Source organism: Pimephales promelas, chromosome 4 (genome assembly GCF_988280905.1).
Source record: "Pimephales promelas chromosome 4, fPimPro1.hap1.1, whole genome shotgun sequence".
NCBI classification, from domain to species: domain Eukaryota; kingdom Metazoa; phylum Chordata; class Actinopteri; order Cypriniformes; family Leuciscidae; genus Pimephales; species Pimephales promelas.
The window spans coordinates 35,492,885-35,512,605 of NC_142772.1; the positions used below are offsets into that span (position 1 = coordinate 35,492,885).

General features: G+C 36.4%; 1 protein-coding gene across 4 annotated transcripts in view; it reads right to left on the bottom strand.

Annotated features, from left to right (window-relative positions):
* Positions 1–17,832, bottom strand: part of unc5db (unc-5 netrin receptor Db) — a 141,656-nt gene extending 123,824 nt beyond the window's left edge. For all 4 annotated transcript variants that reach the window (XM_089130360.1, XM_089130357.1, XM_089130359.1 and 1 more), the window contains exon 1: positions 17,527–17,832. In XM_089130360.1, coding sequence (XP_088986486.1) covers positions 17,527–17,641 — 115 coding nt within the window. In that variant the 5' untranslated portion in view covers positions 17,642–17,832. The remainder of the gene's footprint in view (positions 1–17,526) is intronic.
* Positions 17,833–19,721: the final 1,889 nt, after the last annotated feature.

Genomic DNA, 19,721 nt, shown 5'->3' on the forward strand with positions numbered 1-19,721 from the left:
TTTTTTTTACAAAAATTATGTTAAAACATGTATATAATTTTGAATTTTTTAACTTTAATCATGATTGTCAACTTGCCATCAGTAATTATCACTAAAAACAATGCAATGATTTACACACAAATTGTTTCTCCTTGCATGTTCCCCCTTAAATGCAGAATTTAACTGTTTTTACATTTTCTTCTTCTCGGTTCTCGCCCCAGTTTTTACTTTTGAAATATGTTTGCTGTAGCACTTTGAGATTTGTTCACAAAAGAAAAGTGCATTATAAATAAATATATTATTGCATACTCAAATGCTGTTTTTTTCTTACTTCAGAAAGAAACAGCTCACCATGAGTGAATTTGTTCAGAGGAGAAATCCCCCATGCACTCCTCAACAAGCAGCCATTGTAACAGATGCCATATTTAGTATGTTGGTAACTGCGGCCAATGTCAATGGTGGAAGATGAAGGATTAAAAAAAAATGGTCAGCATACTCAACCCAGGATACATTCTTCCCTCAAGGACCCACTTCACAAAATTAATGGAGAAGAAGTACCAGGAGGCATTGCAAAAAATTGAGTGCTATAAACACCACCAACAGCAGAATGGCTTTAACTACTGATATATGGACAAGTGTTGCCACTGAAGCTTACCTTGGCATTACATGCCATTACATTGGGAATGACTGGAAGAGGACATCTGTCTACCTTACCAACATGCCACTTGAAGACAGACATACCTCAACCAACATTGCAGAGTGGATGGAAGAAGTAGCAGTCAAGTTTGAAATCCCTTTTGAGGAAATGTGTGCCATTGTACATGACAATGGTGCGAACATTGTGGCTGCTGCAAAAGGAGAAACAGGGGTGGACCAGTGTACACTGCAGTGGCCACACCTTGCAGTTGGTGATTAATGCTTCTTGTCAAGCATTTTTAAAAACATGTGAGCAATTATCATTCAATTTCTTTTCAAGCGGAAAGAAAAACAGAAACAAATGGGCACGCCTGACCATAAACTTGTTCATGACGCAAGTACAAGATGGCACAGTACATTTTATATGGTTAACAACAGACTGATTGAACTGACTGGTGGCATACCTGCAACTCTATCTGACCCATCTCTCATTGCTGCGTTCAAGTCATCTCATATAGTTCGTAATTACGAGTTGAACGCACTTGAATGCCACCACAATGTCATAAATACCAGTGGGGAGCTGGGGATTTTCTTTAAGCCCCGATCTGTACGAGTTGGGGGCGTGTCAGTGAGAAACGTTCATTCAACGTCTGTTGACTGGTAAATTTTAATTGAATTTCAATGTTTACTCATTGACATTGTAAGGCTTTTTCATTTATAAAGCAAGCTCTCTGCACAAAATATGATATCATTATAATATAAAAATTATACCTAATGATAGAGTTTACATTGGCTTCATAAGCTAATAAAAAACATAAAAAGAAACACACCTGATGCGCATTCTTTGTTCTTCATTTTTTTTATTAGCAGAGTTAATAAACCTTGCTGTATTTTCGTGTAATTCATTAAAAGAAGGTACACCGCCATTTTGCTCCGACGAAACTGACTTGAACGCACCTCACGTCGTAAACACGACTTCCCACCTCGTACGTACGAACTTCCCAGGAGGACTTGAACGCAGCATCACTCACAAAGGCAAATGCTATCTTGACTTGAAACCAGACCAGTGGAGTCTACTTGAAGAGCTGTCCACTGCTCTTAAGCCTTTTGAATGTGCCACTGTTTTTATAAGTGGGCAGGAATATATAACAGTCTTGCCTCCACTTGTGAAAAGGGCTTTTGAAGTCCCCTGAAGGTGCTGCCTACAATACCGCTTCAGTGAAGTCCTTCCAAGTCACAGCAGTTGAGCAGCTTCAAAACAGATGGAAGGAAACACTATTTGATCAGGTAGATAATCCTGTGATTCTCTCCTCTGCTCTGGACCCAAGGTTCAGAAGACTGAAATTTCTGTCACCTGAGCAAATTATAACTGTTCAAGCTAAACTGCTAACTGAAGCACTTGCAGCAAGAAGGGAGATGGTACAGCAGCAAATTACCACCTCAACCATAAGAACTGCAGCTGAACCTTCAACATCTTTGCTTGACTCAGTCCTTGAGTCTGGAGGCCGCAGTGAGGAAGAGAGTATAGAGATGAGCAACCTCAGGAGGACCTCAACACTCAAATAAGAAATGCAGTCATGGCTTACTTTATTGAGAGGCCCCTAGCCAAGGAGGAAAATCCATTCGATTGGTGGAGAGATAATAATGAAAAATATCCCACTTTTAGCAAAATTTGCTTAATCCTACTTGTGTATCCAAAGCACCTCAACCCCATCCATACATTTGTTCTCTGCTGCAGGTAACATAGCTTGCAAAAAGAGAGCCAGCCTCAGCCCGGAGCATGTGGACATGCTGACATGTTTGCATTCCAATTCAAAGTTTCGGGATAGTGAATAAGAAATATGTTCGTATGAACAACACTGAACAGTGACAGTTTTCTTCTTCTTCTACATTCTACCTCTGTATCAAACAGTAACATTTGTTTGCTTGTTTATTACTTATCATTTTGATATTTCAGCAAAATCAGCTGCTTAATAGTTTATATGAGCACAACATTGGAAAACATTTGGGATATTGTATCAACTAAAAGTAATCAACAAAACAAAACATATGAAGAGTTCAGATGCAAAAGCCTCTAAATGCCATTTGAAATTTTCTTCTTTAATGATGATTTTTATCAAGCTTGTATATTTAAGTTCAGTAATTTCACTTAAATAACAATTAATAGGTAATTATCATTGCCATTTAAGTGAAATTACTGAACTTAAATATACAAGTTTGATAAAAACCATCATTAAAGAAGAAAATTTCAAATGGCATTTAGAGGCTTTTGCATCTGAACTCTTCATATAACATTGCATCGGCCTAGTGGTTTTTGGATATTTTACTGCAAAAATCCTACATATTGTACCTTTAAGTCACTGACTGTTTTAGCACTTTTTTGGCAAATGAACTTTTCATTGAAATGTATTCATGAAGTCCACAAAGACAATAAAAACAACAGAAATTATTCAAATAAGATTGCGCAAAGGAATATGTTTTGCATTGGTGCAAGTAGGCTCTACAAAAGCTCCATGCTCTGTTCATGGTTTCTGCACATAAATGCCAACATGATCTAAATAGAGATGAATTTGGCCCAAATTGTTCAGACTGTTGCAAAGAGGATTACTTTCCGATATGCCTTGAATAAAAGCAAGAAAAGCCTGCAGACCTGCTGCATAGAGAGCTCAGGGATTGTTCTCCTTTAGCAGCCCTGTAGCAGACCAATAGAGATAAATGTAATCACTGCACTTTGTTCTCCCCTGTGATATCATGCCTTCTTATTACCTCTCAACCGGTCTGCCACACAGTCCAAGATCAAGATCTTATTTTGTTGCACATTTGCTTTGGGCTTCAGCCCTCTCCGATTTCAGCAGGTAATTGCACTAGTGTTGTTGTTGCCATTCGACAGAAGACACCTCAAGTCACAACTACGTTTTGAAAAGCTGTGGAAAGCACCAGTGCAGTTTTTGATACTCCTTTTAAGATTAACTTAAAATAAGACTGTTTATAATGAGAAGTATAGGATTTGAAACCGGTCTTAGATCAGTGAAAGAAGCTAATCTAGTAGTGCACATGAATCCTACCCTGACATTTATGTCTGTATTTTTTTTTTAAATCCCTATAACTGTGGCAAGTTTCAGCTCATCAAAAGGAAGCGGTGATGATGACAAAGGTGGCCTTTAAGAAAGGCCTTTGACTGAAGACAAACCAAGGAAAATAACATTTATCAAAGTCTAATACCATGCTGCAGATGCAAATAGAAAATGTCATTTATCAAGATATGCCACAATGCCAGACAACCCGTTATGGATTTTTCTGCTAAAACAGCCTTGCCTTAAAAACAGATATTTTTAGATATTCCTAAATTTAGTCTCTTCTCTTCTTTAAACGGGCCTTGAACTTGACCACAACCCAGTTTTGACTAAGGAAGGTTTGTAGAATACAATTTTATTTGTGCTTGTATTTGTGATGGTATTGTTTATCGTGTCAGCCATTGTTGGTCTCTAAAAAAAAATATTGATCATTTGTGATTTGCTTGAACTTACCACTAGAGTCTTTGACTTATCCAAAAAAAAAAAAAAAAAAAAAAAAATCAATGCCTTTTCAATCCTCAGATTATCCCTAATGCCATGCTAACAGCTTCCAATCCAAGTTTCTTTATAATTAATTCAGCAATATTTACAGTCCCTCCAGAAAAACGCGATTATGCGATCGCTCAATTCAATGCAAAATCAGCCAAAGTCCGCATATTTATGCGGGGGCCGCATTTTTTCAAATACGCCGCACTTTCGCCGCATAAATTGCCGATTTCCTTGCAAAATATGCGGGGTTTGCATAATTTCATAATCCTCGCATTTTCGTTGCAAAAAAAAGTCACGTGTATTTTAGTAGAAAGTTAAAAAATGTTCCGTTTGCTTCACACAAGAGCAGCCATTTCCCTCTGTTTCCATGGGAACGTTATGAAGTGACGCAATTACGCGACGCCGGACAGACTCACGAGGCGATTGACGTCTCACAAATCGAACTCGTATAACTGTCTGTCACACGTTCTACCGTCACATCGTTACTTAATAAACAACATAAGATAAAAGAAGTAGCATCAAACAGAAATTACCCGCACACATGGGGTGTTTGAGGCGCACATATAACACTGCAGAGAGTTCAACAGGAGCGCGCAGCTCTTAAAGGGGCCACACCTTATTTACACTCGTTATAGTCTGAAATAAAACAAGATGAGAAATTAAATATTCCCAGCACTTTCTATGATGTAGTATGCTTGCTTATCAAAGGAAGTAATAAGAAATGACTCTTACATTAGCCTAGTGAGAACAGGATGTTGGGGGAATCACTGAAAAAGAGAAATCTTTTTCACCAAACCACAATTTTTGCAAGTTCTCTCAATTTTAGCAAATTCCTGCAATTTCATCGCATAAAATTGCATAAATATCCCGCATATTCCATCGCATTTTTAAAGAAAACGGGCCGAGTAGGCTAATCAATCAATTTTTGCCCGCAACAATCACAAAAAAGCTCCGCGTTTTTCTGGAAGGACTGAATACTATTATGGTAAATGTTATATATAAATCGCACATTTTTTCACAAATTTTTGGAAATTACCACCACAAAATCAGTCATTTTGATCGCAAAAATCACAAAAAAAAAATCGTGAAATCCTGGAGGGACTGTATTTATTAGATCAGATGGAGTATAAGGGTTTATTAAAAAAAGAAAATTTAATTGAGCAGTTACAATGGACAATTACAATGCACACCTAAGTTCCGCATTTGACGCAAGGATGCTCGTCAGTTTCTGGTTGGGGAGATTAAAGCAGAGGAAAACAGGATTATTGCAGAGTCATCAAAATGTACTGTCATCCCGTGTTTGAAACGAAACTTTCATACGTTTAGATGTAATTTTATATATAGATATGTTTATTTAATATGATTTTAAAAAGAAGCATAAACACAACATGGGGTGTCTATTTTATCTGTTTTTGTGACTAACGTTTCTTTAGTACAACCATGGAGTATAAAATTCGATATATATTCTCGGTATTGCATTGGACTCTACGATCGGCGGAAGTTATCGAGCATCCTTAAACCTTCACCGGAAATACCGCTGTGCATAGAGCCCATTCTGATCAAAATCGCAAAGTATGGTGAAACACGAATTTCTCTAACGACCCCCTAGAAAACTAGTCCCGTCCGAATAAGGCTTTAGAGTGTAAAAACACACTACACACCACCCAAGAGAGTGGTTTGTAGTACACCCTACTGTGTCTAAGAGTCACTAATGCTACTGTTGGAAATAAATCATGGACCAAATGAACCCCAGCTAATTTCCCTCCTGTTTCTGTGCCTTTCCCTCTACTGATCTGAATGAAATCAGAGCCACAACCGTAACCACCAGACTCATGTGGGGATTCAAACCCATGAGCACAAATGGATTGAGCTGCCTCAAGTGCCACAAATGACTGGTGATCTTATGCTATCTGGCAGTGCACTATAGAGAGCTTTCAACTACATACTATGAATTAGGAAAAAGATATTTACTCTGAAGCTAAAAACACATCATTTTGCAGTCTGCTGCTTTTAAAAGGTTAAGGAAATTTGAGCATAATTATATATATATATATAAACTTGTCTGACTGCTTCAACTTAACTGAAAAATAATAAAATCAAACTTAAACACTGTGCATGTCTTTTTCAAATGTGGTAGCTTTCAGAGAAGATGCATCTCAAAATAGGCCTGGATGTACAGTAATAATCACTGTTAAGTTAATAGACCCAGTACCTTGTCTGACAGAGTGATTTAGTGTTTAAGTGACATCTGCTAAACTACTGCCGTTCTATTTTAGCAGCCCAGCAGTGGCACTGAATTATAGGCTTACAGTCATAACCAAAGTACTGCAGATTCAAGATTCAAAATTTCATATTCAATAACATTTTCAGGAAAATGTGTTGAAATTCATACCTCGGCTTGAGTCCTGCAACTAGAAAAGACAATAACAGTACACCAAACTTCAGGTCATGAATATGTAGCCTTAAGGCCCGTTCACACCAAGCACGATAACTATAAACATAACTATAAAGATATAATTCTAAAAATCATTCTCCATTTTAAAGAATAACAGAGTTCACACCACAGCTATAACGATAAAGATATGAGGAACGATATCGTTGGGATCACTTCAGAACTATTTTTTCCAGCTGTCTAATGATAAAACACTGACAAGCAATCAGAATCCATTGTAATTTAAAGGTCTCGCGCATTTAAAATGGCAGATGACATTGCAGAGAAGTTAATCGTCGAGGTATAAAAAAAAATCCTCGACTGTTTGACAAGTCAATATACGTTAAAAAAGATGGATGTGAAAAGCAATCGGTCGTATCCAGGGAATCAACGGTGAGAAAAATTCACAATGAGATATTGCGGTTTAGCATAGTGTTACAAAATTACCTCAGCTCAGGTAGGCTATCCAGCGCTAGTTGATAACATAGCTAAAGTTGCAGTGAAAAAGGCGTTGTATACATAGGTGTTGACTAGGCGATGTTTTTATGCAATCATTGACTTCGTCAGCTAAATCCACTGTTAGATATTACACTAGATTTGCTAGATTCACTGTTTAGATGCGCTCTCGTCTTTTAAGGATATTGTGTACCCAAAAGCGCCTGTCTTTCTTTTGATATGTTTTGTAACATAAAGCAGCAGCAGTAGTCATCCATTTCGCTACTTTGAAACCGCAGCGCGGGCGCAAGCGCTTGGAATAAAAAGACCGTTATCGGTCGTTGGTGTGGATGCATATTTATTGTTATCTTTATAGTTATATCGTGCTTAGTTTGACTGTGAACGGGCCTTTAGGCTTTGAAATCATTACGACCTTTGACCCATCATAATGATATAATGACAAATAACTGCAATTCTCACTAGCAGGGAACATAATTACTTTTATTCTGCTCTGATATTGTCCCGCAGCGCTCACTGACGAAACGCGAGCTCACAGATTGATGTTTTGTTTAATATTTAGTAGAGGGGCTGAGTTTACTTTTCAGCCTGACTGCTTTCAGAGAAGTACTTCATTTAGACAGTATAAATATTTCAAAGTACCTCATTAATTATTTGAACCCTGGATGCACAATCAATGCGTTTCCATTAATTACAGTTTATTCAAAATTTGTATTCGCCTGCCCACTCATTGATACATTTACACAAAGAAATTACATCGTTAGACATGTATGCCTATTCTGTTGATGTAGTGGCTCATGTTTCCCTGATAAAATGTCACAGCCATTAATGCTTTCATTTTTGCCGACTCTGTATTCATACAAACGAACAGTCCCTGAGTCCTGACCATAAGACATTCTAAAAACGATAGAAAGACGGTTTTAAAATCCCTGTCTCAACTAGAGTGAGTCTTTACATTAAAAGAGCTCAGGTGTGATTTTTATAGTATTTAATATTTGTCCTTTTTTTCAACTTTTACAAAAGCTTAATGACATTTTTACAACAAAAATAAGACAAACACATAATGGGGAAATCTTACATTGTACAGAGTAAAACATTAAATTCTGCAAACAATTTTTTCCAAAATTTGAGATGTTTTATGCACTTCTTATTTCTAGTAGTTGAATTCAAAGTGTCATGGAATATTTTAACATCTTTACAAAAGAAATTAAAAGGCATTACTTTGGCTTTATGAATATGAAATTTCCCAAGAAGAATTATTAACTTTAAAGTGTTATCAATTATGTCTGAGCCAGTATTACAACCTAAGAAGATGATCATTGCCTCTTGATATTTGTCCTTTGGATAGTAGGCAGTTTATACACAACAAGGACGACTATTATATGGAAATGGGAATGGGCTATCCTTCAGTTTGCATAGATGGCTTTTATCTGCGCGTCCTTCCAGTGCATGAGACATTAAATCACTACGGGCCAGCTGCATCTATGAAGATGAAGAACAAAATGAAGGACAAGGTATCCACGCAGTAAACCTCAGTCATGCGAGCAGTCCAAAAAACATGCTTCTAGATGTGCACATATGGTGAACTGACATGATCCGTCACTTAAAATGTATAACATCTTGCAAGGCAGACATTACTTTAAGCATAGAAAAATGTAATTCTATTTCATTAATGAAATTTCTTTCAAAATATAACTTATGCATAAACAAAGATTTCATCCGGAATATGTACTAACAGAAACGTTGTCTGATGAAGCCCATAAGCAGCAGCCGACAAAACAGCATCCTAAGCATTTTTGTGATTTGAATTGAATGTTTGATGATGCTCTGTGTTTTTATATTAAAGGGTTAGTTCACCCAAAAATGAAAATTAAGTCATTAATTACTCACCCCCATGCTGTACCAACCCCGTAAGACCTTCGTTCGTCTTCGGAACACAAATGAAGATATTTTTGATTAAATTTGAGAGCTGTATAACTACCACATTGGCTCCTAAGGGACTGCCTCTTGACGGCCCAGAAAGTCAATGAAGAAAATGTTTAAATATCCCAAGTGACTACCGTGGCTCAACTATATGTTTATCAAGCGACGCGAATACTTTTTGTGCGAAAAAACAAACAAAAATAACGAGTTTATTCGACTATTTCTTTTCTTCCTTGTAGGCCAGAACGAGAATTCCTTAGATTTCCACGACGCATGCGCGAGATTTGCGATCTGCTTACACCAGCTTAGATCGCAATTCTCGCGCATGCGTCGTGGAAATCTATAAGGAAGTCTTGTTCTGGCCTACAAGGAAGAAAAGAAATAGTCGAATAAACTCGTTTGTTTTTTCGCACAAAAAGTATTCGCGTCGCTTGATAAACATATAGTTGAGCCACAGTAGTCACTTGGGATATTTAAACATTTTCTTCATTGACTTTTTGGGCCGTCAAGAGGCAGTCCCTTAGGAGCCAATGTGGTAGTTATACAGCTCTCAAATTTAATCAAAAATATCTTCATTTGTGTTCCGAAGACGAACGAAGGTCTTACGGGGTTGGTACAGCATGGGGGTGAGTAATTAATGACTTAATTTTCATTTTTGGGTGAACTAACCCTTTAAAAACACATATGCTCATAAAAGCAAAAAAAGCTACTAAAAATGTAGTTATCAAATATTGCCCTTTAATAAAAAAAGAGGTTATTTCTGGCACGGACCTAACGTGCAATGTGATATTGTAAAGCACTTCAAGGTGAGAGTGTTATTACTCAGAGGGTTTTCCATTTGATCTAGCTTTCTCCTTTCGTGCTATTGCTGAGTTAGCTAAATCTCATCTGGCCCATCAGCTGACCCAATGCTCTGACCCTTATTCTATATGTGGATGTGAGTGTATGGTCTGAGGTATGAGTTTGGGATGTCTTCAACAAAAACTGTCCCTTTTTTACACCGTTATTAAACCCTCCCACTCACCCTTATTCTGTGCATATGCCTCTGACATCATGAATATTAATATGACTATTTTTGGACTACACATAATCTATGCCAAATTCAATTTGAGAGTCATTGATATTGGTCACCTTCGTGTTAGGGTAGAAACATTGGCTATATTTTATTGTGACTGAAGCAAAAATGCTTTATAATCTGGGAAAGGCTTCAATAGTAAGTGCAATGGGGTGCCTACATGGTTGCTTTTGATTTAAAGGTAGATTAACCTCTAAATGAACTGGCTGGTATATTAATCAACAGATCTAATTTAGAAGAAAAATCTGAAAAGTAATACATGAAACTGCATTGTTTTGCAGTGTAATGTTTATGATCTACGTCACTCTAATGGATCAAAGGTATTGTGAAATTAGAACATTCCAGAACACTTTTGTCTAGTTCTGTAACTCCTAAATGCAGCATCAAAAAGCACAAGAATTACCATGGCCCTTGGTGTAGGTGTAGGTCAAATCAAGAAAAAAGCTGCCAAGCATCCTACAGGGATGGATAAGAAGACTGTAGTGTCAGTGAGAGGCGGGTGGAGCCCACTGTAGGTTGCACTCAGAAAAACGTAGTCACTGGAATTAAAAGAAAAGGGCACTTATGATCGAAACTTGGAAAGCACAGACAAGAGAGAGCAAAAATGGCTTGAGGCACTCAAACAGCGATTTTACACCACTCAAAAGCAGATCGGAGAAAGTGTGTATGTATAATGTGGAAGTTAGTCAAGCAGAAAGAAGAAAAGAAAAATCAATAAATGCCACCAGAGATGATGAAAGTTTGGTTTCTCCCCCACACTTATTGCTTCTTTTGATCTCCTTTTATACACTCCTACATAATTGTGAAACAGCGATACATACCACACATAACTTATGATCCAAAAAAAAGTCTGATTCAAACTATAGGGGAATGTATCACTCACTGCATTTCTAGTAAAAAAAAAAAAAACTTTAACTAATGGTGACAAAAGGGAGATTTGAAAAAAATTATGCAATGGTTTGCGGCTTCATTCAGAGACAGAAAACTGCTTCTTTAAGATGCACTTTCAATTGCAATAATACTTTTCTGATGCCTTGGAAAGGCCTTCAAAAATTGTATTTTACTGCATGTAGCGGTAAGTAAATCTGTAAAAGAGAGAAGAACACTTTGGATATTTCACGGTTGACTTTAATGTGTGTGGATAAAACAATTTACTGGAGGACAGAGACTGATCTTCTTGCAGAGCAGACACAAATAAATCCTGCAAACCTAACAACTGCCTGGGCAAAAGGGACCATCATAAAACCAGCTTATAAAAAGCTCATTTGGTCTGTGCCATCTGTAAACACCGACATGGAAAAGGTTCCTGAACCAGAAAAACACAAGGTCTAAGTATAACAGCTATTTCTATTGGCTTTTGGATTATTGCAGAAAATAAGCTCTGTGACCAACAAAAAATTATGGTTTGTACACATTTATTCATCTAGATAAGCTTCACAAATTAACTTTTAAGAAATTGAATGCCCAAACACAATCGGCATAAGTAAAAAGATAAGGATGGGCTATAAATGAACTTCGAAATCTACATGTTGGAAAGTTCAAGCTAGAATTGTTTGCGAGAGAGCAATTATAAGCACACAAGGTTGTTTTTATAGATATATAAGCATACAAGGTGGTTTTCACCATAGATATCTATGTAAAGGTCTTTATCGTCATCACCGGTGGCCATCTTGTCACAGGCAGGCTTAAGATGAGTGATCAGCACGAACACAAATACTCTTATCTCGTTGAAATCTTGACACATTTACAAACGGTTTGGTTTCTTACAAATGTTGTCAATGTGGCTATAATTCTGGATGATTAATTTTTTATACACTTATTATTCATAAGTATGCAGTGTCAAAACTACATCTCTGACGCTTATAACAAACCAGACCGTTTGAAAATCGGTAGAAAATTGAGCAGGTTACGGTTATTTGAAAATTACATGCACCATAAAAACAATGTTACGAGTGAGTGAGCTACCTGTGACAAGATGGCCGCCAGGTGCTGACATCGACCTCCATTGGCCAGCGATATCTAGCCTTTATATAGATATCTATGGTTTTCATAACAACAACAGTGCATGGAATTCTACTTATGGTTTTGTTTTTTGTTTTTTTCAAAGAATAAAATGTGAAAATATTTTGACATGTGCTTGTGTTTAACACAGACCTTATTTCAGTTAGTTATAACCAAAAACCCATAAAAAAAATGACTTCCCAATGAAAAAAAGATGATTGTCTTTGACATGACAATATGTATCGTGGATAGTCCCCCCCAAAATAGTTTTCAGAGTTTTAAGTATACTGTATAATGTTGATTATAATGTATAATAATGCAATGTGGGAATATTCATAGTTCCTGATCATGCCAAATATCTGATGTTACCAGAAAAAGTGGCCGACATTATTTTAAATATATCTAGTCAAAGAGTGCAAGCATATTCATCTAAAATAATTCAGTATTTTCAGCTTCAGAATCATGAATACTTTTATTCTGGTGTCACCATTGACCTTGGGTAACAAGCACCAAGTCCAAGTCTATTCATTTAAACTTTTGTTAACCTTTTACCATATGTCTTGGAGTATCGCAATAATATTGTACCGTGAGTACAGTATCGTGATATGTATCGAATCATGAAATGAGGGTATTGTTACACCCATAGAAGTTATCTTGCAAATGTTGCAAAATGAAAATATGAGTGTGTTTATAGCATATAAAAGCTTGACTGCACATGATTAAACATTGATCATTCTGGAGGTGGGAGAGGTGTTGATGAAAACCAGAAAAAAATGCCTGATGGTGGATAAGCCCACGTAGCTTCTACTTTAAGCTAATGAAGTTAAATTCACTCCTTTTTCCCAAAAAAAATTATATTTGCACAGAGCCCCTAGCTAAAGAAGTATATAAAGCAGTCACAGCAAGCCCATATTATTTTCTTCACACTCAAGTGTGGCAATGAGTTAATGCTCAAGGTTACATTACTCTAGGTACGTTCTCTTACCAGATTTATTCCATCTCTGGAAGCCATATACGAGAATAGTTTTTCTTTCATAAAAACAAGGATCGATCATATCATTTCCTTATACCAACACAGATCCCATTAGGGCCTAATAACAGTTTCAGGTAGAGAATTGTACTTTTGCAAAACAAGGAGGTGGTTCTTTTTTTACTGACTCTCATCTGAGAGTTTTCAGTCATTTGGTTTCATTTAAATGTAAATTTGAGCAGTGAGCTGCATTGCATTGGCACACTGTTAGCAGACCCTAGTTTGTGATGGATTTTTATAACCTCTGTCGCTTCCAGATTGGCTGCTTTTTCTCACCGAACGGTCCACTGGCAGAGTTTGGTGGCTAGATGATTTTGCAACTAAAATTAGATTGTTGCTACTAAAACTGCATCGTATGTGTGTGCAATAATTAAAATTCAAACTAAATCCTTTAGCACAAGGCAAAAAAAAAAAATGTTTACTTGTGCAGTTCTACAGTGGGTTTTTGCATATTATAAGCTACATTCTTCATCCATCTGCCCAAGAGTACATTACACAATGCAAAAAATCAAAACCTTTTAAAAAAAAAAATACTTTGTCTTTCGGAGCAAGTGCACAAGGACAAGTGTAGTCCGATTAACATAAACGTAATTATGGCACCAGGCACATCTTTGCAAAGTCGGACTAACAGACCTAATGCACTGTAAAAAAATATTGTTGGTTTAACTTAAAAAATGAAGTAACCTGGTTGCCTTAAAATGTTATGTTGATTGAAAAGGAAAAAGTAAGTTAATACAATGATTGATTGATTGTTTGATTGATTTAATCATCAGAAACTCAAAATAATAAATTATCTGAACTAAGTCAATTATTTAAGTTGATTTGACAAAAGAAAAAAAATGTTGTGATAACAAATCTTGAAAAGGTTTAACAAACCAACAAAAACAAGGACTGGTTCATTTTCAGTCAAACTTAACATGAAATTTAAAAATAATACTGTTTTAGTCTGAAATTGAATTTTTAAAGTGTGTGAAAACTAAAAAAATAAGACAAAGGGTATTACATTGCATCCATATTTAAGTGTACAGCAAAAGTGAACAACAAATATTGTTCAAAAGTGAACAATATTCTGAGGTATATGCCTGGATGAGAATGAGAGAATATTGGCAAATCTACCTTTTCAATAGCAAGAATAAATGAATGCACCTCCGCCAACAAACATGAACCTGTCTATATGGAGTCATATATTAGCTCAGTTTTTTCTTACCTTATGCTGACTCACCTTAATTTATTCTCATGTCTATGCAATCTGTGCTACCTTCTGCTATGGAAAAGAAAGCTAACCATCGCGTGCCGTTATGTGGGGTTCACGGGGCACACACGCTCGGGTGGATGCATTGAGAACCCTTTTAAAGTTTCATATAGGCCCCATTGGGCTTGCTGAGAGCAGTGTAGCACGCAAGAGGTCTCAGTTCCTGCTACTTCACGCGAGTTGCTCTCATTGTAAAGATTTGATGCTCATCCACATTGATTTCAGAATAGGTAAAGCTTCAAGACATAGCCGGCAAAAATAAAAAGCGTGACTTAAAAGCTGACTTTTTGTCCAGCTTACACAGCCTTTTACAGTCATTTTAGTTAAAAAAAAATACAAGTAGCCTATTATAAAACAGCACTCACAACGATCGATTTTTGATCAGATGTTTTTGGAAAAAATTTGATTTTTTTCGAATTTCGGTTAATAAAATAGCATTTTATTAAAATATTTTTTTCCATATAGATGGGATTCATGATATGGATTAACATTATAATGACCTTAGTTAACATGAAATTTCTTATAAGGTATTTAGGCTATTCAACTTAACTTATATCAACATTTACTAATACATTTTCAAAAGTGGTCAGTTAATTAAAGGGGTCATATAATAGTACATGCACATTTACAAGTTGATTGTACTGCAATGTGTGTTGTCAGTGCCTGTACACAACCACCATTTAATGATAAAAATCCATCCACTGGTTTTGTTTTAATCTCCTTATTTGTTTTCCGTCTCAAATCGAGCCGTTCGACCGTGTGACGTCACACGGCCGCACGCCCCTCCCACGGTTGTTGATTGACAGCAGTGTTTCCCGCCCTGAGCGAGCTGTCATGATAGACTATAGTCCGTCATTGTTGATACACTGGAGCAGAATGGCGTCTAAGCGATTGTGTTGTTCTGTTCTTGGGTGCAATAACAAACACAGAAATCATTCAGATGTTCCTAAATTTGAACAGCTGAAGACGCAGTGGCTGAGTTTTGTTTACGAAGGGAATATTCCCCACGATCAACGTCAATACTTTCTTGTTTGCGCGAATCATTTCTCACCAGACTGCTTTATAAATGAGGATCAATAATCGGTACCAACTGTGTTCCCTCTGCACCTATAAAGTTTTATTAATCGTTATATTAATCTTTGCAAATTGCGGGGGAAAAGTTTTTCATGACCATTAGTTGTAACGTCAATCTGTCAATGAACTAACGTATACATCAGTAAACACACAGCGTTCATATCTCACTACTCTACCCTGCCAGTGCATACAAAGATATATCAAAGTAACATTACGTTAACCGACCATTCAGAAACATCCTCAAGCCTTAGTTGTCAAACTTCTTTGCGGCCATAATCTTGTTCCGGTGAACAGTTACGTTGAAACTGATACGGTTGCACAGATGTGTCCTCGGAGACTCCCGCTGTCCTTCTCTCTCCAAAACCTTCAACTGTTGTCAAGACAACACTTCACGTCCGCAGTACAGAGGGGCAGGGGTTTATTATTTAAAGACATAATGCACTGAAATGGCTTGCTGAAAACAAGAGCTGATTTTCACCAGGTAAAAATGGTGTTTTCTTAAAATACTAATGAGAATGTTTAATAAAAGTATATTACAAAGTTTTCATTTAGACCCAAAACATTCATATTAACTTGTACAAAAATGGCATTATATGACCCCTTTAATGGACCTGAGCTAAAGAACTAACAGTGAACAGATGTAATTTTAACTAACTGACGTTTAAAGCTCAATAAATACTGGAACAAGTGTATTGCTCGTAGTTAATGATAGTTAATTGCTTATCGTTAACTAAAGGGCCCTTAGTGTTACTGATAAAAATGATTTTGTGGTGAAGTAAATACTATGCAATTTATGCAATGCAATTTAAAACTATGCAATGCAATTTACATGAAAAAGTTAGCTCAGGCAACAATTTAAAAAATAAGTAAATTCTATATTAGTAGGTTACTCAATTAAAGTGTGTAGAAATGAAAGCGTAAATATCAACTTTACAAAATTAAGTCAAATTACTCAACTTTTCTGATACTGGTGTTCCCATCGTGGACTAGGCTTTGAATAATTAATGAGGAAGATTTTTCAATGTTTTCCAGTTGTGTTTACACTGTTTTATCGTTGCTGTTGTTGTTAAGGTTAGTAAATTGCCATTTTGTAACATTTGGACTTCATTTTCTACTCAAAATGACACATGATGCATCAAATGTTACCATCATTCTGTATTGTCTACCAAGTATTGAGATCTCTGCTGCGTTCAACTAATGTGTATTTTCAGTAACACATGTTTAGATGTTTTTAATAAGAAGTGTAGTTTTATTCCCTTATATATTAATGAAATGTATGGTAGGAAAAAAATGCTAAAAACCAAAACTTTGCTTTAACTTCCCTTTGTTTTCAATGAAACCTTGTATATCTAAGGAAAAATAATAACTGGCATCATATCGCCTAATTGTTCATCAACTTCACCTTTATCACACAAGAATGTACAGAGACAGCAGGACGATATATAGCCTAGCTACTTTTGAACACCGCATTTTAATACATACTACAGTACCTAGTCATGTTTGTCTAGAGTCGGATATATATGCGCTCACAAACTGATTTCAGCACAAGGTTTAAATAACAGAGCTGCATTTAAAGAATTTAACAGTGTCACAGTAATGAGTAGCCTATCTAGAAAGCTAGAACAACTCAAATATATATGGTCGCCTGTTGAACATGGACTTTGCATTGAAATACTAATGTAGCCTACTCCAGCAGCTGTGTCAACACATTTCTTCGGTTTCCTTTCATTTTCCAATAATCTTGACACCGATGCTATGGGAAAACTGCAACTCTTTTTCAGAACAGAATGTTGCAAACTTCAGTCAGTCACCTCAGTGTTTACAACAACCGAATCCGTAAAAAACGGCGAATATACAGCCAAAACAACATTTAAAAAAACTAAAATGCTCACTTAGTAAGTAGCCTACGTATTAAAAACTACGCAGTCTGTGTCAGTTTTTTCAGAGATAGATTCCGCGTGCACGATCGCGTGGGCAAAGAGGAAGATCAAGCAGGTCTCCTGATATTCTCTAACCAGTATAAAAGTTGAACAAATGACAACAGGAAATGTATTGTGCTTATAATGCTGTAAATATCACAACATATTTCCTCCCGCTTACAGCTCTTACCTCGACCGTTGGTGCAGGTTGGACAAAGCGCGAGAACCAAGATGATCTCAAAAAAGCGCCGACGTCCCTTCACAGTAACGTTACTTCCCATTTCTATTCTGATTCTCTCAATCATTTTAGGGGGCAAATTCGCCCGTTATTATGATGTTGTGACAGTTCATTGTTTTCAGCTCTAACGGTCTCTCTCTCAGTTTAATGCTCTGACTTCTTTCAGAATGATGAGGAAACATCATTCCTGTGAGCTGAACTTCAGACACCGTGCAGGCTTGCGCCCTCCCTGCTTGAGAGCCTCGTTCTATCTAAGTGTACTCAGACTTGCAGGTGCAACACGCTCAATAGCCGAACCAGCCAATGGCGCACTGTGCTGGGCGGAGTCAATTTCGCCACAAGCATCAGCACCAGTCAGGTGGGAATATTCATCCGCGCAGTTACGCTGGGAAGAAATCGCGTTGAAATATAGGCTAATTGAATTTTGACGTTGCGTTTGAAGTGCGTCTTCTGGAATCTAATAGGGAGAAATAGCCCATTGTTAACCTGTCGTCAAATGACTACACTAAAAACAGTTTAACGCTTAACAACTGTGGCAGCTGCTGTTTTGTTTTTTTTTTCAAATTAATAAAAAACTACTTTTTTGTCTTTCCAATATTTCATGGTACAATGTGAAAATTTACTCCTACATGTGAAAATATATAATTTGAGGTTTATATACAAAACATTCTAAAGAATAAAATTATTATTAACTGCCATTGTCTTCTTATTTTCTGACTGAAGAAAAAAGATATGAATATTTTGTATGCCCAAAAACTTAGGAATGCTCTTATGTTTTTTAAGATTGTTCCTAAGACAAAGTTTAAGAAGTAACCTATTCATATTCCTTAAAAGAATATTCTTAAAATCTACAGGCAGCATAGTATTAAAAAAAAAAAACAGTACTGCTTCTTAAGAAGATTTTCATGAATCCTGCCCCTGGTTATTATAGTGCACGTAAATGAAGCAAATATCACACAAAAACAGAATTGCTGTCGTATCTATTATCAGCACAGCTGTGATTCAGTCGTAGGCAAGGCCACAGATAACAACCTTGCTGATATATTTACTACTTTTAATGTGTAATGTTGTTTAATGTATGTTTTCAGACAAAACAGCTATTTTATATATTTCTTATCCGCAGATGAAAACAGTTCCAAAAGAAGTCAAAGCATCGAGCTTTAATGTTGGACTAGAGATTCCAATCGACTCCAGCTCCACTCCAGTTTTTCCATTTCACACTCCCAGCATGCTAGAAATCCTATTCATTTGACAAATAAATCACAGAAGTTTCGACTTTCAAAAAAACTGTTCCTTGCTCTAGGAAACTCCACTTCGACTCTGTAGTGTTCACTTTTTTAAGTTGACAATACAATTATTTTTTATAGTATACTTTACGCTGAAATACAGCGAATACATACAAGCGTAGTGATAAAACACAGTGAAAAATCCTCATGCTGTGTAATCTAAACATTTGGAGCATGTAAACTAATTTGAGGACCGGAATAATACCTTCAGTCTTCCATTGCTTGTTTGTTTGTTGTTGTTGTTGTTGTTTATTTTGCTGAGGAAGCATTTTATTCTGTAAATAGTTCCATCTCAAAATCTACATGATAGCTTAACACAAATAACATATATTATAAATGCATAGCATTAAAGGATGTGTAATGTGGCCCATAATGGAGGAATGTGCAAACATGTATAATGGTTTCATACTATAGATTCACAATAATGCAATAATCTCCCCTTTAGTTGGATAGAGACACTGAGTAAGAAACAATTTACATATCCAATAGACATAAATGATGCACCTGAGGGGGCAATATTACATTTGAGAAAGCAATTCGAATGTATAATGTGAATAACCTTTCATAGTGGGCGGCATTTAGAAACATAACGTTTTTCTGTAAACTGAGTTATGCAAAAGAGAAATATCATGCATTGTTTGTTTCCTTCCAGAGGAAAACTGCATTACAAAGTTTGATGAAAAACAGTTTCATGATGTTTAGAGTGGATATGAGTATTTGTGGTAGTTTGTATCAATGTGCTTCAGGGGAAGTTTTATTTCATATAAAGGAAAGTTTGCGGTAAAGGTAAAGGTCACTATTAAAATGGACTAGAATCTGCATGGAAATTTAAAGGTTTTTCATGTTTAAAAACACAAAGTT